Source organism: Nomascus leucogenys, chromosome 17 (assembly GCF_006542625.1).
Source record: "Nomascus leucogenys isolate Asia chromosome 17, Asia_NLE_v1, whole genome shotgun sequence".
Taxonomy (NCBI): domain Eukaryota; kingdom Metazoa; phylum Chordata; class Mammalia; order Primates; family Hylobatidae; genus Nomascus; species Nomascus leucogenys.
Window position 1 is genome coordinate 67,012,979 of NC_044397.1, and position 24,904 is coordinate 67,037,882.

Below are 24,904 nucleotides of genomic sequence, written 5' to 3' on the forward strand. Positions count from 1 at the left end.
CAGGTAATCTGGTTCCTCTTGAGTATGACACTAAACTGCTTCTTAATCACAGCAGTATAAAAGAAAAGATACATTGTTCCTATCCCCATGGAGGAGACAGAACTGACCATCATGGAACATTAACTGACACACATTACTACCGTGTGCTGAAACATGTGCCCAGGGTTCCAGTGATTAGGTGTATTCAGAGAACAAGTAAAATGCCAATAAAGTACCAATTGACTTTTCTTTTCTTTTCTTTTCTTTTTTTTTTGAGACGGAGTCTAGCTCTGTCGCCCAGGCTGGAGTGCAGTGGCGCTATCTCGGCTCACTGCAAGCTCTGCCTCCCGGGTTCACGCCATTCTCCTGCCTCAGCCTCCCGAGTAGCTGGGACTACAGGCACCCACCACCACGCCCAGCTAATTTTTTGTATTTTTAGTAGAGACGGGGTTTCACTGTGTTAGCCAGGATTGTCTCGATCTGTTGACCTCATGTTCCGCCCGCCTTGGCCTCCCAAAGTGCTGGGATTACAGGCGTGAGCCACTAGGCCCCGCCACCAGTTGACTTTTCAATATAAAAACATAAGAAATTTAGGTTTTCCATATCTAGGTATGTGACAGGTACTGTTATCTATACTTCATGTTCATTATCATTATTATGTGATCATGTAAATTTCTTAAGTCTCTGGAAGCCATTTAGGCACTTATAGATGTAGAACTGAGACATAAAGATTTCAAATAACTCAGCTGATGTTAGATAGGGTAAGTAGTCTAGAAGGGTGTATATTGTCATAGGTCATTAATAGTAATATTCAGATGAGCTTTTGAAGGACCTGATATATTTTTAAATATAAGATTAAAAGATCAGAATATAAAACTGTAAATGTAAAACCCATTAAAAAATGTTTAATCATGGCCAGGTTTGGTGGTTCACGCCTGTAATCCCAGCTCTTTGGGAGGCCAGGGTGGGCGGATCACGAGGTAGGGAGTTTGAAACCAGCCTGGCCAATATAGTAAAACCTGTCTCTACTAAAAATACAAAAATTAGCTGGGTGTGGTGGTGCACGCCTGAGGTCCCAGCTATTCAGGAGGCTGAGGCAGGAGAATCGCTTGAATCTGGGAGGTGGATGTTGCAGTGAGCCAAGATCGCACCACTGTACTCCAGTCTGGGTGACAGAGCAAGACTCTGTCTAAAAGAAAAAAAAAATTAATCATGTGATCCTGTGTAATGATCCAAACAAATATATCACTATCTATAAATGTGTAGAGAACGTGCTTAAAAGTAAATTCTGATTGCTCTTATTTTCTTTATTTTAATTAATTAATTAATGTTCTACTAGAGTCTTCTCAAAATATTTTCATCATTTTGCAACATTTGGTCAGGTTTTCTCCAGTAAGGACTGGGTACTTATCCCAGCTCCCATGTTTACCAACTTTGTGATCTGGGACGTCATGTGTGCCACTCTGTTCTTGTCTATCAGAGAGAGATAATAATACTGCTGCCTCTCAACGCTGGTGAGAAGTGTGAAGGAAGTAATGGAAGAAAACATCTAGAACAATGTCAGCAAGTCTACAATAGATGTTTGACATAACATTAATTTTAAAGGCTTATTATTACATGTAAAAATGAACTTTATTTAGAAACACCCCTCTCTGTGACACAGTGTTTATGAGATAGTTCCGAAGTCCAAGGTGAGTTCCCACAGACTGCCCTGTCGGTCCCTCCAGCAATTTCAATCAAGTTTCCTCTTGAGGTGCACCCTCTTTATAAGTGAAATTGGATTTCTCTGAGTTATAATCTGCATTGTGACATCCCAATTAATTATAAACCAAATACTTTACTGTATTTCAAACAGAAATGACTATGGCTTTTTAAATGAGGTATGAATAATGCTAGTGTAAAATTTCAGTTTGCCTTTTTAAAAATTGTAAAATACTGTCCATGTTTTATACTCCTGAGTCCTGAATCCCCAAAACATTAACAGAGGGATCAATTTTTATGCGAGGTAAAGAAAGCTATATGCTCATATATCTGGAACAATATTGTACAGTCTGAAAATCAAGGAGGGAAGAGCTAAGTTTGAAGCAGAATTAGTTCACCTCCAGAGCTGCCCGCATCCCGTTCCACAGACACATTCTTGTTAGGTTATGCACCCTACACCCCGTCAGTGGTCAGTGCAGTGCTCCTGGCAACTGCTCAGCTCTGCAGTAGGCCATGAAGTCCCCAGAGGCCACCTGACCCACCACATTTTTCTCTCTCACCAAGTCATGCCATGCTCTCTCCCCACTGACTAGGGCCAGCCAGCAACCAGGGTCCTTCTCCTGGGGATATGGTTCAGCAGACAGCAGGGTGTCCCTGCTGGGAATATTCATATTTTTCTCCCTCTGCAGCTGTGAGTTGCTCCTCAATTATTTCAACATAGATGAGAGATGAAAGTGATTCTTTTTTTTCTTTTATTTTGAGACAGTCTCGTTCTTTCACCCAGGCTGGAGTGCAGTGGCGTGATCTCAGCTCACTGCAACCTCTGCCTCCTGGGTTCAAACAATTCTCTCTTGTGCCTCAGCCTCCAGAGTAGCTAAGATTACAGGCATGCGCCACTGTGACTAGCTTATTTTTTTATTTTTAGTAGAGGCAGGGTTTCGCCATGTTGGCCAGGCTGATCTCGAACTCCCGGCCTTAAGTGATCTGCCCTCCTGGGCCTCCCAAAATACTGTGATTACAGTCATGAGCCACCACACCCCACCAGATGAAAGTGTTTCATTACCATTTCCTCTTTCTATGTCCCAGGTTCATGGGGATTTCTCTTTTTTGTTTGCAGTTGAACTTGGTAAGTTAAATTTAAAGTAATCAAAAATGTCAACTACATTTTTGTCAACAGAGCAACAGATAAAAGTGTCTAGGTATCTTCTGTGGTGTCCACTGAAGACTTTGTAAATATAGTTACACACTGGTACCAGCAGAAACTGAATCTAAATTATGAGCCATCTGACAAATATCACTTCAGTAACAAGCCCCAGTTCGGGTTTGCTTAGGTGAGAAAAACAACAAACTTGAGGCAAGAACAAATTTTCAAATGTCTACTTCAGTCTTTACCATAAACTTCACAGAAAAGGAAGATGAGGCCATTTACTACTGCACTGCTTAGGACACACAGCATCAGTGCCACACTGTTCCACACAACATCCTCTCTTGGGTCTCTGCCCAACCACATCCTTCCCATGGGAGCAAACTATATGGACTCCTAGCTGGGCTCCCAGCCTCAGCCTTGCCTTCTCTGCAGCACTTCTGGATCTTTCTGGGAAGCCATCTTGGGTTAATGCTTTAAGCAGGAAGCATGCCTGATCATGACGTTCCCAGATATTCATTGCACACTACTTCCTAATGAATTAAGGTTTTGTCTGGGAACGAGTGGACACAGGCTAAGGTCCCATTCCTGTCAGCATCCAGATACTTCTATTAACTGCAAATGGCTTAGGCCAAGGGAGAGAATCATTGTGTATAGGAATCCCATATATAATTATTTCAACACCTCTGCAACAGAACTATTATTTGCCCATTTTAATAAAGAAATTAAATCTTACAAGTTTAAAGTGACTGGTCAAAGAGAAGAAGTGCATGTTTTTTGTTTTTTAAAACTGGATCATGAGGCCACCCTGAATATCTAAAAATCACAGTTGTACAACAGACGCTTTGAGGTGACTTTGGGGTGGAGCAAGTGTCTTTTTTCTGTAGAGAAGAAGATGGTTCCTCACTTCATACTAAGGGGTGTGACAGTGTGATGTCATCAGAAAAGAGCCCCAGGCATCGGACTGTTAAATGAGCCATACTTTGCATTTATTAACTCCTTTAACCTCTGGCAACCTCTGAGGTCTGTTCTGTTATGAACAGAAGTGCATTTTACTCAGGTAAGTGAGATCTATGTGTCCTAGCCACTCATCCAGGTCCCACAGCTGGTTCATGGCAGTGTAGGATTGGACCCAGCTAATCTGGCTCCAGAGTCTGTACTCCTTAATCACAGAAGGGTAAAGAGAAGTACATTGTTCCTACTCCCATGGAGAAGACAATACTGACAACTTTTGTAAAACATTTACTGGCACAATTATTATTTTGAATTGAATCAGGTGACCAGAATTTGAGCAATTAAGAATCCTTGTTGAATAAGTGAAATACCAATAAATTATCCATTTTTTCAAAATATAAAGTGATACAAATTCGATTATTTTATGATGCCATCTCTAAAATAATTGAGAAAGAAATGAAGAATACCTTTAATCCATGTACTTTTCCTATAGCAGTACATACTAGGCACCCCCATGGAAAAATATAGATACCACCTTGCATTTGTGCCATGTGTTGTCTTACTTATTCGATAATTTCCAAGGTCAGGACAACATATTCATCTGCATCATCCCCTTTTCCAAGGACCCAGGAAGGCTACTGAAGGAAATAAAAGGGGTTCTAGGAAAGGCTGACCTGGGGCTGGAATCAGACAATCCATCAGTCTTTATCCTCCCACCCTGATGCACTCAGCCTTTTGTGATCCACATCCTGTCTGTGTAATTCCTGACCATCATATTCCCTCAGGGTGAGCCACACTTGGTTTCTTGAATCTATATGGGCCTTTACTTGTTAACTTTAATATTAGCTAAAGTGGACAGAAAGATCTGAGGAAAAACACAGCGAATCTGAGAGGATAAGCTGTTTTCAGACAGGGATGCATAGACAGGCTTGCAGAAATACTTGTGTCACCCTCTTCTCGTGGTTGTCTCATCTACTACTCAAAACAGCCTCAGAGAGCAGCAATGAGGTATCCACTGCCAGATCCCTGTGTCCAGATCATAGAGCAGAGCTCTCCCTCAGCCTTTCAGGCATCAGACTAAATGGTGAGAAACAGAGAAAGAGACACTAGATTCATAGTGCATTCAAATGATAGAATACTATGCAGACTGTGAAAATGATATTTTATGCATTTATTGATAAAATTCAAACATCTTCACAATACAATGTAGAGAAAAGTTCTTGAAGTGTACAAAACCTCTTAAAAATATAAATGGCTATGTAGATAGAATTTTTTTTAAAACACAAAGGAATTATCCAAAATTTTAGAATAATTATTCCCAAGGGAATAATTATTTAAATTATTCTATGTAATTTTACTAATTTTTATATATTTTCTTAAGTGAGATACTAAGATTTCGTTGTAAGATATACTTAACAAAGTAATTTTCTCTTGTTTGGTAGTAATACTAAGACACGATAAGGTCATTAAGGACTCATGCTGTGCCAGGTACTGATATCTGAGTATTTTATGCATTATCATTGTGTAACATGATAATATAAGCCCCTATACCTCTAGAAGACATATATGTAGGCAAGGTACACATGTAGAAACTGAGGCCCAAGAGCTTAAATAACTCAGCCCACATTCTATAGGGTTAAGTGATATAGGAGAGTGTTTAATTGTATTTGGTCACTAAAAATAATGTGCACATAGACTAAAGACCTGCAGTATTGCTCATGATAATAAAGTAAGCAAAATAAGAGAGTATAAAGCCAAATATGCAAATCCCACTGAAATATATATATATATATCATATGTATAAATAATACCAAGCCATTCTATTTCTTTCTTTATTTTTTTTTTTGAGACGGAGTCTCGCTCTGTCGCCCAGGCTGGAGTGCAGTGGCGCAATCTCGGCTCACTGCAGGCTCCGCCCCCTGGGTTCACGCCATTCTCCTGCCTCAGCCTCTCTGAGTAGCTGGGACTACAGGCGCCTACCACCACGCCTGGCTAATTTTTTGTATTTTTTAGTAGAGACGGGGTTTCACTGTGGTCTCGATCTCCTGACCTCGTGATCCGCCCGCCTCTGCCTCCCAAAGTGCTGGGATTACAAGTGTGAGCCACTGTGCCTGGCCTCTATTTCTTTTTAAAAAATTTTTAACCTTTAAGTTCTGAGGTACATGTGCAGGATGTGCATGTTTGTTATATAGGTAAACATGTGCTGTGTGGTTTGTTGCACCTATCAACCCATCACCTAGGTACTGAGCCCAGCATGCATTAGCTATTTTTCCTAATGCTCTCCCTCCCCACACCCTGCCCACCAATAGGCCCCAGTGTGTGTTGTTTCCCTCCCTTTGTCCATGTGTTCTCATCATTAAGCTCCCACTTATAAGTGAGGACATGCAGTGTTTGGCTTCCTGTTCCTGCATTAGTTTGCTGAGGATAATGGCTTTCGGCTTCATCCATGTCCCTGTGAAGGACATGATCTCCTTCCTTTTTATGACTGCATAGTATTCCATGGTATATATGTACCATATTTTCTTTATCCAGTGTGTCATTGATGGGCATTTGGGTTGATTCCATGTCTTTGCTACTGTGAATAGTGCTGCAATGAACAATACCAAGCAATTCTATTTCTAACCATAAATATGTTGAGAAAAATTCAAAGGAAAAGTAAATGATGGGTGTCTATTGTTGTCAATTTTTATGTCTCATTTTACTCAGATTTCCCTTAATGGATGACTGCTACTCACCTGGGTTCTTATGTTTACCACCTCTGTGTTTTTGAAGGAGTCACTCAAGCTCTGTTTGCCATTGTGCTCATTTGACACATGGAGATGATCATAGCACCTACTGCACAGGACTGTTGAGAGGATCAAATAAAATAATATAAGAAAACATCTAGACAAGTAGCAAGTTGTAAATGGATATTAGGTGCTTGTCAAGTTTCTTACTGCAGTTCTGAATTAATAGAAAATCACAGAAAGATAGTCATTGGGACAGAACACAGCAGGTTTATCTTCACATTTTCAAAGCCATATTTCTGCAGTATGGTACTGCTGGGGAAAGGGAGAGTGGGTAAGAGAACATCCCTGCCCCACCCCCAGAGGTACACATTCATACTAGGTATTTCTTTCCAGATAGTTAACCCACTTACCCAATCTGCCCAGCATTCATAGGATGCAGGAAAGCCTGGAACTGCTCATAACTGTAGCAGCTCATGAAGAACCCCAAGGAACCACCTGATCTAGTACTTCTGAGAGACCTCAACAGCCCCACCTTCCTGCCACTGACTTGAGACCTCCAGCGAACAGGGTTACTTTCTCCCTGGGGAACCAGACTGGCAGAAAGTGTGCCACTGGTAGTAGCTGTTATCTTCTCCCTCTGGGCTTGTGAGTTGCCCCCTAATTGTTTCAGTCTACAGAAGAGACTGAAGTCCTTCTGTATTGTTACCTCTTCATGTATCATTGGCTCATGGTAATTTCTCTTCTTCACTTGCAGTTGCACTGGGTCAGTTGGAGCAACCTGAAATATCTATTTCCAGACCAACAAATAAGAGTGCCCACATATCTTGAAAGGCATCCATCCAAGGCTTTAGCAGTAAAATCATACACTCGTACTGGTAGAAACCAAACCAAGGCTTAGAATATTTATTACATGTCTTCTTGACAATCTCTGCTCAAGATCGCTCAGGTGGGAAGACTAAGAAATGTGAGGTAAGTAAAAATGCTCACACTTCCACTTCCACTTTGAAAATAAATTTCTTAGAGAAAGAAGACGAGGTAGTGTACCACTGTGCCTGCTGGATTAAGCACCACAGTGTTAGAGTTGTCAAGATAACCTACGCTGAAACTATCTCCAAGTCTGTGCCCATCCACATCCTTCTCCATGTGGGCAACCACAGCGGGTTGCTCAGCTGCGTGCCCAGCCGGAACCTGCCCTCCTTGCAGCTCTTCTGGAATGCTGCAGGAAGACATCTTAGATTCTGCTCCCTTGGTGTGCAGAATTACATTGGTGATTCATGGTGTCGAAACGGGAGAAGTTTTCTTGTCCCTTCTCAGGGCGTGCGATGAGGATGTGGCTCCCTTCTTGGTGCCCTGCTCCTCAAACCTCTAGCGGGGGCATGCACACGTGCAGGTTGTGGGGCTCTGACCCCACAGCAGTGTCTAGGGGTGAATGCTTATGACTCCTAAGGCCACAGTGGGCCCGTGTTACAGGGTGCTCTTTTAGTTTGGCTGTCCATAGGTGGCTTGTTTTAGCCAGCTCAATTAGACCCCCTGCCTTATTGCAAGGACGGAGGGCTTTCTGTATCCCGGGGTTTCTTGCCTTGGCATACTGAAAGAATTGGATAACATGTGGGCTTGGAGAATAAGTGCAAGTTTTTTGTTTCGGTTTTGAGACGGAGTCTTGCTCTGTCGCCCAGGCTGGAGTGCAGTGGCGCAATCTCGGCTCACTGCAAGCTCCGCCTCCCGGGTTCACGCCATTCTCCTGCGCAGTCTCCCGAGTAGCTGGGACTACAGGCGCCCGCCACCACGCCTGCCTAATTTTTTGTATTTTTAGTAGAGACGGGGTTTCACCGTGTTAGCTACGATTGTCTTGAACTTCTGACCTCGTGATCTGCCCACCTCTGCCTCCCAAAGTGCTGGGATTACAGGCGTGAGCCACTGCGCCCAGCCGAGTGCAAGGTTTTATTGAGTGGAAGTAGCTCTTAGCAGATGGGGGAGCCGGAAAGGAGATGGAATGGGAAGGTGGTTTTTCCCTGGAGTTGACTGCTCAGCGGCCGGGCTTTCCTGCAACCACCCCGGCCAAACTCTGCTTTGTTCTGCCAGTTGATGGCCTGCAGCCTGCCAGTATCTGTAGGTGTGTTTTTCCACAGCGGTGTTCCTGTCCATGTCCAGCCACTTGTGTGTGTGCCCGCTAGGGTCTCGGGGGTTTTATGGGCACAGGATGGGGGCATGGCAGGTCAGGGTGGTCTTGGGAAATGCAACATTTGGGCGTGGAGGGGGGAGTGCCTGTCCTCACCTAGGTCAGTGGGCACAGGCCTGGGGGTGGGGCCCTCAACAGGGACCATGCCCTTCCCTTCCCAGCACTTCCCTCCCCTGATCCCATGTCAGTGTTAGCAATTAGGATCCATTAGGGATATTTTGACGCTATTTCCTACAACGTTAGGATATCTGAGAACTCTGAAAATACAGAGTGGGTGGCTTAGAGCAAAATTCATCTGTCTAGTAATTCACTACATAGAGATTTCTAGTAGCTGAATGGTTCAGAATGAAAGTAGGAAGCAGTATATATTTTACATAGATATTCCCTGCTCTTATCATTATTTTCCCATTTGGTTCATGAGCATTGGAGGTTTTCAAAGTTAGAATGATCTGTCAAACATAGTAATTGTATGCTTTTTATTAGCACCTGAGGCCATCCTGAAGAAATCTAGGGACAAGTGAGTAGATCTGTAAGTAAACAATCACCTGTTTGGGGTATATGAGAGATGAAAGTTTAAATCCTGTGTCCTAGAGGAAGAGCATGCAGCTCACTTCACACTCAGGGCTCAGTGCTGGGACAAAACAAGCACTGTGCATTGGAACCCAGCTCCTAGGCACAGCGGGGGATCTCAGGATGGGGGCTATGCTTTGGAGAGCTTGTCTTTCAGCATTCTGCAAAGAAAACTAAAAATCCTGAGTAAAATAGGATTAGATAGTTAAGAAGAAAGATAATACATGCTTCCTGCATCGGTAAAGGAAATAACCATAATACCCCTCAGAAATTAATAAATAAATTAATAAATAAGAAATAATGATTGTCAATTATTTTATGTTTATTCCATGATTAATCATTGGGTGGTTGGGAACTTTCAAAAAATAATGAAACAAAATATAAACTATAAAACTCTAAAAGTCCTCTCTCACTTCTTTGAAACTTTCAAACAACAAAGAAATTAATGATGAAAAATCCTTAGTTTCAAAAATTTTCTCCTATTGATACCTTTAGTACTATGGATATCTGACAGCGTATTGCCATGCATGCAGTCTACTTACAGTCCTTGAAGTAATTGCAACGTATTTTTTCTCCATTCTCCCTTCTGAGAATCAGCTTGTACCATCCTGATAGGATAAGAGGAGAAATGCTATTGAAAGTCCAATGAGGGAATACCAGGAGCCTCCGTGGCAGGTCAGCCCCTTTCCAGGTGCAGACTCAGAATCTGGAGTCCCACATCCTGTCCACCATGATTCCTGACCATGGTGGTCCACAAGGAGAATGACCCGAGCACCTGAGTGAGTCTGAACAGACCTCACCTCTCACCTGATGCATACATAGAAGCAAAGGGAAGAAGACTGTTAAGGAAATACAGAGCCTGAGAACCTGAACTTTTCCAGAAATAGGTGAATGAAAAGATGGAATTCAGCTTTTCACAATGTCAGTGTTAAGTATTTTACATGGATTATTTTGTTTAATCCTCAAAAGAGCAGTGTAGAGTGACCATAGTGGCCACACAAGGTCAGGTCTTAGAAGATGCAGTCACTTTGACTTTTTAAGAGACTCCTGGGAGATTTATGGGGAAGAAAACTTAGAGACACACTAGAGTGAGGAACAGGAAGGAAAGAGACACCCTATCTGTGTGAATTTAAAGTAATGAAATACTATGTAGCAATTAAGCAGTGTTTTTGAAGAATTATAAGTAAAACTGAAAATATTCACCATGTATTAGCAAGGAGGGTATTGAACACAGAACTGATTCAATTAGTAAGCTCTCATGTACACATGTATATATTGAAGAAAGAGCAAAAGGAAAAAATTTCTCAAAAGTTTAAAGAGTGGGTGTCTCTGAAAGGATGGGTGATTTTAACATCTTAGTACTTGCACAGATTTTACACATTGTAACAAAAAGCTGCTACTGCTTTTAAAGATGTATGCTATAATGGCTTCAATATTTTATTGATTTATATGTTTAATAATGAAATTGTTTATATAACAACATAAAATATAACTATATATGGCACACTTAAAATTATTTTTATGTTTTTCCACTTAATCATATCACTACTCTATAGCTCTCAGAAAAAAACAAAACAAAAATACTAACCTTCATGTTAATGCTGGTTACTATTGAGCAAAATGTCAACAAACTATATCTATGACCAGCAGTCTCCAGTTTTGTAAATAAAGTTTTATCGAAATACAACCATGCCTATTTATTTATATATTGTTTATGGCTGCTTTTGCTAGCTGCTTTTGCACTCGAATGGTAGAGTACAGTCAGTCAGTCTTCAGTATCTATGCATTAAACATCTGCGAATTCAACCAACTATGGATTAAAAATATTTGAAAAAAATAATAAAAAATTACAATACAGCAATAAAAATAATACAAACAAAAACAATACAATATAGCAACTACATACATAGTATTTACATTGTATTAGGTATTATACGTAATCTAGAGATGATTTGAAGTATAGAGGAGGATGTGCATTTGTTATATGCAGGTACTATGCCATTTTATATCAGGGACTTGAGCATATGTGGATTTTGGTATCTGCTGGGGGTTCTGGAACCAATCCCCTGCAGATTCTGAGAGATGACTGTAGCTGTAACAGAGACCCACAAAACCCAAAATATTTACTATTTGGGTCTTTACAGAAAATGATTTTCAGTCACTGCCCTAGAGTGATATACTCATGAGTGACATTTATTCATATTTAGTGTTTCCCAATTTCTCAATGTTTCTTTAATGACCCTTTGTTAAACATCCACCCTCCCCATATTAGCTGTGTGACTTTAGATAAATTAGTTAGCATATATTTGATTCATTTTCCTCATTGTAAAATGGAGAACATAATAATAATTATTCGAATAAACTGTTGAGAAAAGTAACTTAAATAATACAAATAAAGTCCTTGCAAGTGCTTGGGGCATGCCTAATGCTCAACAAATTAAAGCACTACATTGATCTATGAGTTATTATTGCATATTAGAAAATAAAATTATTTAGACTAATACTCTAAGTTCTTGGTACTCAAAGTTTGATTTGTGAACCAGCAGCATCGGCTTCACTTAGGAGCTTCTTTTAAATCCAGTCAATGAAGCCTCAGCCCAGGCCTACTGAGTCAGAAGCTCTTTTCAGAAGGTCCTGCCTACATACTATGGTGTGGGAAGTGGGGGTCTAAGGGCCAAAGTGTTCAAGATAGAAGCTCCACAGTCTGGTGCGAGTGCAAGCCAATCCCATTTCCATAGGATGGTTTGTCTAGTGTCCTCTCTAATTTCTAGAGAGCAATATTGAGCTGACATTTGGCCTCTCTGGAGCTGAAATAGATTGTATCCTCCCAATCAATTTAAAAAAGTACTCAATTGTCCATGTATATGTACTTTTATTTTCATTTATAAAATTTGTTATAAAATCAGCACAAATTTTCAGTATTTTATATAGTGAGAAATACTGGTCTTTCATAACCTTGAGTTTTAGTCAACTCACAGGAAAAGTAATTTTTGCTTTGAGCACAAAAGACGTATCACTATATCCTCATATCCACATATCACATATCCTCATATCACTAGGGCTACTGAAAAACGAAATAGGAGGGAACAGGGAAGGGGAGAGAAAATGAAGTTTATCGCCACTGTCACCACTGACCCACACCTCAGCCTTCATAGGAAGAGCTCTCCTCTAACCATCACCGTATTTCCAGATCTCCTGGGCACTGGAGTATTTAGAGGGCCAGCCATTTCAGATCTGACTGCTGCATTCTACAGAAAGGGCTGTCAGGGAATCACTGTGACCCACTACTTCTTTCCCTGACACCTGCTCAGACCAAGCTACCCCTGCCACACACTAAGCATTCTAGGTACAGGCATCCTCACTTTCCTGCATCTTCTTGGGAACACAGCCTGGCAGACCAGAGCATGTCAGCACTAGGAGCATGTAGGGATTCACCTTGGGGATTGCTCCTCAGTCATTACACTTTGTATATCAGATGAAGAAATTCTTTATCACTTCATCTTTACATATCAGGTGTTCATGAGAATTAATTTTCTTTGCTTACAGTTATTCTCAGGGAGTTAAAGTTGACACAAATTTAAAATACCCGGGGCAAAAGATAAGGATGCTCTTATACCTTGTAAAATATCCAGCCAAGACTAAAAATGAAGTCAAATACTGGTGTCAGCTGAAACCTAAGTCAGCATCGGATGTGCGTTGACAATCGCACCTGCTCAGGGCCCATTAGGTGTTGCGGCTTAACAATGATGCTCATCCTTCCACTTCAACCTTGAAAGTAAATTTCACAAACAGGAAGGTGAGATCATTTACTGCTGTGATTATTGAGCCCACTGGGCCTCAAGCACATACTTCCCTGCCTTCACAGCAGGATGTTGTTGATGGAAGCATCATCTTCTCCTCTCTGGACACATACCTGTTCCTCATCATTTTGACTCTTGAGGAGAGAGCAAAGAAATTCTTTAATGGTGCATCTTTATACCTCAGGTCTTCATATGGATTTCTCTTCTTTGTTTACAGCTTGTTTTGGATAGAAGAAATTGGAGCAACCCGAAATATTAATTTCCAGAGAAAAATATTAAAAGTCCAAATACTATCTGGGGTAGTATCTAGCCGCTTATACTGGCTGAAACATAATTTGATGCATTTTCCTCGACAATATGACCTGCTTAATTCACTTAGGGGCTGTAGCTGAAAATGATGTTCCTAGATCTGTTTTGAACTATAAGATAAATTCTCAGGAAAAGGAAATGGAGATAGTTATGTGCTTGCTGGAATCACAGATGAGAGATGTCAAGACACCTGCACAGAGTCCCTGCTTAGGTCTGTGTGTACCGGCCACCTTCCAACAAGAGCACAGGCTCAGCAGGGTTGTCAGGGTTGGACTGCACCTCCCAGGACTTCCCCCTCAACCTCTGGAAATTTGATTATGTTCACACATTAGGATACACAGAAATCAGTGTACTCTGTGCTTACGGTCCAGGGATTACCTGGAAGTTTATATGATCCAGACTCAAAGAGGGAATCACTGAGTGGCAGGAAACATGCTCGGTATCTTACACATCTTATATAACCATTGCAATACTTTTGCAATGTCATCTTCATTTTTTTCCACTTTAATATGAAATAATTTGAAAGATAAAATACCTTCTTAAACCCCAAATGCCCACGTTTCCTCAGCTGTGTCCTGTGACCTTGAAGAAGTTAGTATTCATTTGCTCCACTCATGTTGGGGGTGAATGTGGAATGAAGCTCCTGCCCTCTCCTCAGGCTCATTCCACTCTGAGGGATCCTGCTACAGTCCAGCCAGCACACTTCCTTTGCACAGGTCTCAGATCCTCTTAGGGAAGGGAGGGGGCATTAGATGATCCACCGACAAGGTGGATACCCACCAGGATGGATCCTCCTCCCGGCTTCTGCCTGTGATCACAGCAGCTGTTTATTCAAGGTACTCTGCTCCCTCTTGGGCACTGCTCTAAATCCTTTACATGTAATTCATCTCATCCTTGGGCCATCTTTTCACATTGGTCTGTCGCAATTCTCGTCTTACAGGGAAGGAAACAGAGGTAGAGCGATGTGATTTACTTTGTGGTCACAGAGTTCCTAACTGGGGTGGGGAGGGGCTGGGGTTCTGGCTTCAGCATCTGTCCTTGTAACCATGCTGTGTACTGACTCTGAGAGAGGAGGTAAAAATGGCATCTAATATGTGGTCTCTACGGCTAGAAAGAAAACATAGCAGATTAAACTAGACATTTTAGTGAAATTATAAAGGCTGAGTGCAGACTAGTGGGAGAGTGTGAGCCCTTGGGGGCCACAGATTTAGGGAATTTCCCACCATCTTTTAGGCTTTTTCTCCAGGAACCCTGTGCAGGCTTTTGTAGGGAAGAGCATGGAGAATCCAGAGAAAGCTCCCCTTTTGGTACTGGCTGTAGGAGGGGAACAGTAGCCACTGTCGAAATTCACCCAGACCTATCCCACCTCCTCTCCACTGTAGAAGAAGGACTTAATCTGCAAGAGAAGGTTTCCATGGAATTTCATTTTAGTTGAGGGAGGGAAAAGGAGGCCACCACCAACTCTGCCCAATACTTTATCCCTATCTCCACAGAATAATAACTTTTAATTTGTAGAAGGGTGGGTGTCAAAACCATAGCCCAAGGACACTGGTGGGTGCCTCCTATGACTGGAAATGTACCACCTCTGAAATAGGAGCAGCAACGGTTGTGAAGGTACATTCTCCAGTCCCAGTTTGACCCTGTCTGTTTAAGACAGAAGCTGAATGAAAATAGCAGAGAATGTCTCCCTTCCTCACCTCTCACCACCCTACTATCTTGAGCAAAAGCAACAGTAGAATGCAGTGAAGAGAGCTTCAAAAGACAGACTGTCTCTGGGGAGCAGAACAAAGGGAAGGCTCAAAGCCAAGAACAAGGGATGATTAGAGAAATCTAAAGTCTCTGCTGGCCTATGAAGAACAAACTCCAATCCAGATAACTTAGTAGCAACAACAAACTTCTAACCCGGTCTAACTCCAAACTAGATTAACACAAACTCCCACACTAAAGGTCTGGCAGAAAGAAAGATGTAGGCATTTTTTTTCCTTTTTTCTTTTTTTTGTGAGACGGAGTCTTGCTCTGTTGCCCAGGCTAGAGTGCAGTGGCTGATCTCAGCTCACTGCAACCTCTGCCTCCCAAGTTCAAGTGATTCTCCTGCCTCAGCCTCCCGAGTAGCTGGGATTACAGGTGTGCATCACCATGCCTGGCTTATCTTTGTATTTTTAGTAGAAACAGGGTTTCACCATGTTGGCCAGGATGATGTCGATCACTTTACCTGGTGATCTGCCCACCTCAGCCTCCCAAAGTGCTGGGATTACAGGCATGAGCCAGCGTGCCTGGCCAATGTAGGCATTTTTTAGCATCAAATATAATTATCTTAGTATCTACTGTGTTATACAACATAGTCCCCTTTCAATAAAAAAATCTAAGTACCTTACCCTAAAACAAGAAGGAACACAGTCTTGAAGCCACAAAGCAATCATATGCATCAGACTCTGATATGACTCAGATGATTGAGCTGTCAGGCAGGGAATTTAAAATAACTGATGAGTATGTTAAAGGCTCTAATGGAAAAGGTAGACAACATGCAAGATCAGACAGAGAATTTCAGCAAAGAGACAGCAATTACATAAAAAAATTCAAATGAAAATGCAAGACATAAAAAAAACACAGTAATAGCAATCAAGAATGCCTTTGAAGGGCTCACCAGTAGATCCCATGGAGATAAGGAAAGACTTGGTTAACATAAAGATAGGCCACTAGATATGACCCAAACTGCAATGGAATGAGATGAGAAAGAAAGAATAGGAGAGAAAGCATATCTTCATGGAAGAACAGAACTGTAGACAATATCATATTTTCAAACATATTTGTAATCAGAATCCAGGAAACAAAAGAGACAAAGGAGCAGAAGAAATATTTGAAAAAATAATGGCTGAGAGTATTCCAAATGTAGTGATAGGCACCAAACCATAGAACCAAAAAGCTAAGAAAACACCAACCAGGATAAATATTAAAAACAAAACAAAATACCTAGACGTATTAGATTTAAACTGTTGAAAACGAAAAATAAAGAGAAACTCTTGAAGGTAGCTAGAGGAAAGAAAGCAGATTTTCCATCTGAAACCATGCAAGCAAGAAGATATTGGAGTGAAATCTTCAAAGTGTTGAATGAAAAAACTCACTTGGCATAAAGACAGCTTCAGACAACATAAAAACTGAGAGAATTCATTGCCAGCAGATGCACTTCACAAGAAATGTTAGAAGAAGTTATTCAGGGAAAAAAAATGATATGGGTCAAAAACTCCAATTCACACAAAGAAATGATTAGCACTGGAAATAGAATAAATGAAGGTAAAACATTGTCCTTTAAATCTTACATTTGAATTGCTCTAAAACAGGAGTTGGCAAACTATTTTTGTAAAGGACCCAATGGTAAATATATTCTATGTTGGTGGACAACATATTCTCTGTCGTAACTACTCAACTGGGCTATTGCAACACAAAAGTCCTTGCTACTCTTAAGTATGGAGGGACATGGAACTGTTATAACAACAGGGAGGGCATCTGTATTGAAAGGGACACAGCCAACTGGTCTTAGTTTGAGTTCCCCCAGGAAGTGAGCCTCAGGCTTTGAGGACAGCTAGCTTGTTTGGGAGATACAGGAAGACTAGTAGGAGAGTGAGGAAGTGATGTTAAGAAAAGGAAGGCAGATAAGTTACTTTCATTAACTAGATACTAAATGAGCAAGAGGAACCTCATAGAAGTTCAAAACCTAAGAGATCAATTAAATAATAATTTCTTGTTTTTCTGTTCCTGTAATTCGTGGGACTGGCCATGTAAAATAAATAAAATCTGCAGACCCCTATGTGATCTGATGGTCAGTGTGGTGCTGAACCAGGGAATCGTGCTAAGTATCAGAACACAGTAAGAAAGTAACCACAGAGCAGAAAAATATTCCTGGTGTTACCTTAAGTTGTAAAGACAGAGCTTAAAATAGAGCACACATCTTATATCTATGTGAAGCAAATGAAAAAGATGAGCAGATATTAGCCTGTAAGGGAATACACCAAACTGTTAATAGTAGTTGCCTCTGGTTGGTGGGGACAAAAAGTGACTGTTTTCTCCTCTGCATTTCTTTATGACCCCTACTGAATCTACACTTGTCTTATTATAGGAAACAACAACTGCCCTTATTTTTAAAATGTATTAAAAATGTTTTGTTTTGTTTTACTTCAAGGACACAGCCTCTGTTAAGATTCCCATTTAATGGTAACATTCAAAGGTGAGAGAATCTGAAATAAGTTTGCTCTGGCTGGGCTGTCTACAGGATAAATCTGGGTCATACGTGAGTTAGCTCTTCTCTTAGCCTAGATCCACAGCTAAGTGGATCTAGGTGATGATGTGCAGTGAGGAGCAACCGTGTGAGAACACTTGCCCCTGAGGCACCTCAAAGGTAGACTTTAGGGTTTCTCTCTTTCTCTCTCCCTCTCTGTTTTAGACCAATAAAGAATGTTTATCTTTTAGCAAGAAAATGGTTCTTTACACAAACATCTTCAGATAGTAAAAATCACACAGCAATGAGAAATCTGTTGATACACTGAGTTAGAAAACCAGTTTCACAGGATGTTTGAGTAAAGTAGCATGGGTCCCTTCCCCTGCAGTCGGTGGGTCTTAGCCGTGTGCAGAGCGCACTTCCTCTTGCCATCTCAGACCTCAGATTTTCTCTCTGATTAGAATACCCTGTATTCAGCCGCCTCTCTGGACAAGAACTTGCAGAATGCTGCTTCTGCTACCGGGCATCCTAGTGGCCTCCCTGTGGACGTGTGAGTTGCTTTACCCAAGGGACATCTCGCTCATTGGAAGGGAGGCACAGAAAATGTGAACATTTATTTATTTTTAATTTTTACTTTTATTTTAAGTTCAGGGGTACATGTGCAGGTTTGTTATATAGGTAAACTTGTGTCATGGGGGTTTGTTGTACAGATTATTTCGTCACCCAGGTACTAAACCTGGTACCCATTCATTATTTTTCCTGATCCTCTCCCTTCTTCCACCCTCCACCCTCTGATAGGCCTCAGTATGTGTTGTTCCCCTCTATGTGTCCATGTGCTCCCATCATTCAGCTCCCATTTATAAGTGAGAACATGTGATATTTGGTTTCCTGCTCCTGTGTTAGTTTGCTAAGGATAATGGCCTCCAGTTCCAACCATGTCCCTGTAAAGGACATGATTTTTTCTTTTTATGGCTGCATAGTATTGCATGGTATCCCCATCAATCCCATTACTGAGTATATATCCAAAGGAATATAAATCATTCTGTTATAAAGACACAAGCATATGTATGTTCATTGCAGCACTGTTCACAATAACAAAGACGTGAATCAACCTAAGCGTGGACATTTAAATCACACTATTTTCATGTGGAACAAAGCCACATGGTCATTCAAGCTAAGCTGACAAATTCCACCATTACCTTGAGTTCTTCAGGAAGAAAATGTAAACTTCACACCTAAGCTTTCCCTTAATAGAGAACAAACATACTATCTTAAGCGACATCAACGTTCCATATTGAAAAATTTCAAAATTTTTGGTTTTTCTTTCAGATACAAGTGGAGACAATCTCACAACACAACTTGTAACATCCGTCACCAAGAAAAAAGGAAATACAGCATTTCTTGAATGCCAGATACAATCCAGCACCTTTAAGAAGAATGTATGTATACACTGGTACCACCAGAAGCCAGACCGGCCCCTAAAGCGAATTCTGTATATCTCCTCAAATGAAAATGTTGTCCATGAACAAGGTGTTAGTGAGGAAAGATATGAAGCAAGGAAATGGCAAAGTGACTTGTCCTCCAGCCTGAGAATACACCGAGTTGCCGAGGAGGATGCAGGGATATATTACTGTGCCTGCTGGGACACACTTTATCAAAATGCTCCACTGTAACTGAACAAAAACACCTCCCACGCCCGCTACACCTGTGAAAACACACACCTCCTCTTTTCTGCCTCCTAGAGGCACCTGGCTGCCGGCCACAGAGCGCTTTTCTCTGGTGCATGTGTCCTGAGCAACGTCTGAGGAGGAGCCCAAGGGCCCAACTTCTGATGCTTCTTTCAATGAGAAACTTTATCATCCAGCCTCACCCCTCTGGAGCCTGGACTGCCTTTTGGGCTGGTTTATTGACTTTGAATGAATGAAAGAGCGCTGGAAAATACAAGGCCTTTTGAGTGACATAGACCTGGGTTTCAGATTCCTGCTGGACCACTTACTGACAGTGCGATCTAGGAAAGTTCTTAATGCCTTTTCGTTCTGTTTATCCAGCTTCAGGTGGGGCTAACATTAGTCACCTCATAGAGTTGCTGAGGTCTAAATGAGCCTCCATATATGAAAGCTTCTGACATAGTGCTCAACAAATCATTTCCTTTGTGTCCTTTCCCTTATGACTAAATCACTGAGCTATTTCAGCTAAAATAGCGATGCTTAGAAACGTAAAAACAGGCCAGGCGCGGTGGCTCACACCTGTAATCCCAGGTGTGAGGATTCCAGGCCAGGGTGGAAGGATCGCTTGAGGCCAGGAGTTTGAGAGCAGTTCAGGCAACATAGTGAGACCCTGTCTCTAAAAAACATACAAAAATTAGCTGGATGTGGAAGTAGTCACTTGTAGCCCTAGTTATCTGGAAGGCTAAGGTGGGAGGATCACTTGAGCCCAGGAATTCGAGGCTGCAGTGAGCTATGATGGTGCCACTGCATTCCAGCCTGGGTGACAGAGCTAGACCCTATCTCTAAATAAATAAATAAATAAAAATAACATCTTATATTGTCCCCCAAACAACTGTAAATTATAACTTTAATTCTGAAAAACTAAAAATTATGTATGGGAAAAGAGTGGAGGGTAATAAACCAAAAAGATTTTTTTCCTCCAAAATTTTGCTTCAGTCACAATAGAGTATAATATCACAGTGTCTAAAGCAATAACTACATGAATTGTTAATGTTTATCACACTGTGAAGTTTGGGGACACTTCCAATCTATAAAATGTACATAGTACTGCAAGAGGTTGTGAAATTATAATATCATTTGTTACTATACACAGTGATTATACTTTTCCTCCAATACTCATGATAATGCATAGCTACCCACAACTCTGACAAAATATGGCTAAAACAGGAGCGGAGAAAGAGGTCAAAGATAGACTTATTTAAAGTAACACTTAAAAAAACAACAGGAGGGAATTACTCCAAAGGGGAAGTTAACATTGACTTATTATAACAGAAGTGTTTTCATGAGATCTTCTTGGATTTGATAGTTCCTTTACACCAGAACATGACAAATACCATTGCCACGGATCTCCCTGTGAAGGACTTTCATTGGTTCTAAAATAAACCTTTCCCTCCCTATCGCAGAGCAACAGCTGCCACTACATCTTCAGTCCTAATCTGTGCTCCCTTGTAGCATCTACTCTGACTAGCCACTGGCAATGTCAACCTCATGGGTTTTTCTTGTCTTTGGCTTGGGTTTGTAGGTTGACTTCACTCCTTTCTTGTCCTTTCATAATTTTTGTGTCCACAGTCAACTGTTTTCAGTGCCTCTCATTTCTCTTCCTTGTTTTTCAGATGGAGACACCAAAATGAGACTATCTTAGGATCAACTGTTCTCCACACGCAGACAAGACAGAACAGTGCACATAAGGTGCAAGCTGTCTGGGGTTCCCCTCAAGAACACCATTGTGTACTGCTATCAACAAAAAGAAGGCGAGCCCCTGAAACGAATCCTTTATGGCTCAGCCAACAATTACAAGCAAGACAGGCCCAATCCCCGCTTGGAGGCAGATGATAAATATGATGGTATCTTTTACCTGATCATTAACAATGTTGCCAAGTCGGATGAAGCCACTTACTACTGTGCCTGCTGGGATCTCACAATGTCACAGAGTCAGAAGGAACCTGTAAGAAAATCTTCCTATGACCACCCCCTGACTGCTTCATACTCCTGCAACCACAACAGATTCCTTAGTGCTCTTGTTCATTGGTTCATAGGCTGTTTGAACAGGGAGGGCCCTTGGAACATATTTAGCCCAATGTCCCCACTTCAAATGAGGAAGCTGGGGGCACAGAGACAGCAAGTGACTTGTCTCAAGCTAGTTTTAACCACTGAGGTAGGGCCATACTCTTGCATTTCAGATTCTCAGTCCAGGGCACCTTCCTGCCTCTCTCATGGTCTGTGTTGAACTTCTTTCAGCAGAATCACATTTCTTTCAAAAGGAAACTGTGACAACTACGCATCGTCTTCCTCAGTGGTACCCCTAGGCCCCAGTCAAGTCTGATATAGGCCAAACATGTAACTACCACACTGCTGAGAAGGGGACAAAGGTCAGCAGGGATGGACTTCACACTCCATCTACCCATGTTGTCTTCCCATAGCTATTTACTGCCCTTTGTTTCTATAGCTTCCTAACTGTTCTGAAATCCCTACTAATCAGAGCAGTTTCCCTGGTATGCCCATCACACATATGGGCATGTGGGAAATAGAGATTAGCTTTTTTTCTGACTAGATTAGTAAATTCTTATAATAGAAGGACCTGCTGAACCAAGGCTGGAATTTCCTACTCTTCACTCTGAAACCTGGAACCAATCCCAACTGGCTGGCCACGCACTTGGTTCAAATTGGGTAGGCCTGGCCTGCTTTCTGCCTTCTTAGAGTGACCTAGGACTTGTTCATGTCCAAGGCCTTAACAGCCACACCTAGAAAATAGCAAGAACAATAGTAGCAACCATAACTATACCATTACATTATAGCTCAGTACCTCTCTTTTTGGATGTCTGACAAGTAGCCAAAAAAATTATTGATTCCAATTCCACTCCCTTCCTCCAATCTCCGAGCATGTATTATTTTCCTCCCCAGAATTTCCTATTGCAGTAAATGGCAACAGTATATTGTATCATCTGATGCAATGGCAAGGGTGTTTTCTCAAGCAGATAGTGTTTTGTTGACTTCTATGTTTTTTGTTTCTCCTAGTAATGAGAGAAAAGTGCAGAGACCCAACTATTATTGAGTTTCCTGTGATATAAGATCTGAAGGGAGGCTACAGGAACTCTGGAAACTATGGTTTCACCTGCCAGAAAGACACCCACAAACCAGGCCCAACCCTGTGTGGTCCAATCTGAGACTGGAGTAGGCTGTCTCAACAGAGCCCCTGACCGAAACACTACAGACCCAGTGCAGAGAACACCCAGTCTTCTCTCTAACTTACTGCAGGTTTAGAAACTCTTTGTGTTGCCCCTGACATGTGCAGGGCAATAGGCCAGCCATGACAGCAATGATTGTCATTCTGAAGTGCATGGCCCAAATGGCCCCATGGATGCTATAATCTCCTGGTGTCACGGAAAGACAAACAAAAAGAAAGTAAATTGTGAGATATAATTTGATATTCAGATTTAACTAGCCCCACTCCTCACAGATTATTTTGCTAGGTGTTGGCACTGACTACTCATTGCTTTTTAGAATATGCAAATCAACCATTTCATCTGCTTTTTATTTTATTTGATATGTTCTGTGATTCCTAGAAAGCAATACCCAGCATCCTCTATATGGCCATTTGAGATACAGATTCTCTATATTATACAGACCTAGACTACACCTGGGAACTGCGTTCCTTCCACACGTATCTCTCCAACTGTGAAGTAATTGATGAACAGGGTTTGGGATCTGGAAAACTTGAACTGAAATCCTGGCTCAGTTCGAATCCTTAATTCTGTTTCTTCACATGACTTTTAATGGTAATAACCATTTATAGGGTAAAGCAGAAAGAGATAAATGCATAGTTAGTGCCTGACTCATGGTAGACACTATATTTATGAATTTTCTTCTCTTTCACTATCAGAAAGCACAGGCCCATGGACTGTCATCCCAGAGCAGGAGGAAGGTAAGTGAAAAGGAGATTTGGGGCTTAGAGTAGAATAGTAATTTCTCAAGACATTCTTCCAGACAGGCGTCTTTTATGCAAACATTTCTTGTTTGCCAAAAAGAAACAAGTGTTTCACCAGGCATGTTTGCCTGTGGGAGCAGTATCAGTTGAAAAGTATCTACAAACCTACAATATGCACAGTGGCATGTTAAATACCCCAAGTGCAAAAGAAACCCTAAAAGACTAAATCATCAGGTTAAGAATGAAGACAGGTGGCACAATTGCTAAAAGGGAGAATCTGCTTGAAAGTGCAGTGACCTGGCCTCTCCCAAACACTGCCCCGGCGTTTTTAGAAACAAGTGTGAAGATCCATTGGACTATATTGTAACATATCTGATATTATCTAAGTGATGACATATGTGAAATCAAATTATGCTAATTTGTGAAAGTTAGTGGTCCACAGATTGTCAGTATGTGATTTTTTATCTCTTGTACATGTCAGATAATGTGTTTATTTAGCTTCAGACAGTGGTCTCTCTCGGAAGTGTCTTAACTTACTTCTGTACCTGATTTAATTAAGATCCATTAAAATTTCTAAAAGATAAACCAATGTGAAAAAAGGTACAAATTATTATTTTGGTTCATGTTGGCAACCAAACCCTGAAGTGAAATGTGAGATATATCTTCATATCTTTTGATGGTCTAACAAATTTGGTTGAAGCTGTTCTCTATGAAAGTTATTATCCTCAAACTTGAAAAAGTGATGCAAAACTTCAAGCAATGCAGTGCCAGTTTGTGCTTTACCTCACTTGACTTACTTGTTATTTATATATTTGTTCATTCATAACCCATCTTCTTGGAAGCAGGATTTAAGTTGCCTCAGTTTGTTAACTCACGACATGACAAATGTGGCGGGGGGGATGTGTGTGTTCCAAAACATAGGGTTAGAGGCAAAACTGCTCATCTTTATACACATTCATTTAGGTTTCATTTTACACCTTTAGTAAAACTGAACATTATGGTCTTTATATAGTTCTTTTTTTTGTAAACTTAATAAAGATGTTATAATTCATTACTTACTTTTTTACATTTTATTACTTAAATCTTTCATGGCTGTTGAAATGTAGACAGCTTCTAAGACTTCTGAAACTTCCCCACATGGTCCTGGAATAAGGAAAAGCAGAGGACAAAAAGGGATTGAATGGGCATCATCCCATCTATGACAGGTGCAAAGGGTAATTGACACTACGAAGTAACAATAACTTACAATTTTCAGATAAAAGGATACAGAAATAAGATGTTTCCATTCTACCTTATGAAGTGAAGTCTCTCTGTCTGAATTATTGCATAAATGATAAGAGAAAATTACTCAGTTTTTAGCACCTACTGTGTCCCAGGCTCGATTATAAATGTCATACAAAAGTCCTGGGAAATAGGTCTAATCCTCTGCGTTTAAAAGACGAGGAAACCCAGGCTCTGAGAAGTGTGTGTGCCCAAGGGCACATCACCAGGAGTGGAAGAACTGGAATCTGAACCTGGGTTTTCCAATTTTAAAGTGTCTTTTTCTTCATTCCCAACTTCCTGAGATAATAATTTATTTCACAAGAATCTTTTAAAAACTCGAGTAAACTTGGTAATGTTTATTGCTCCAGCCACTCTGTCCATCTCCACCATCACTGCAACAATGCAGGTCCT

At 41.1% G+C, this 24,904-nt stretch overlaps 1 gene segment (V, D, J or C); it reads left to right on the forward strand.

The window, feature by feature from the left end:
* LOC101176361 overlaps positions 1–24,904 on the forward strand; it is a 59,199-nt gene that overhangs the window by 18,829 nt on the left and 15,466 nt on the right. The window contains 1 exon segment of the C gene segment in view: positions 22,693–22,707. Within this exon segment, the coding sequence occupies positions 22,693–22,707 (15 nt within the window).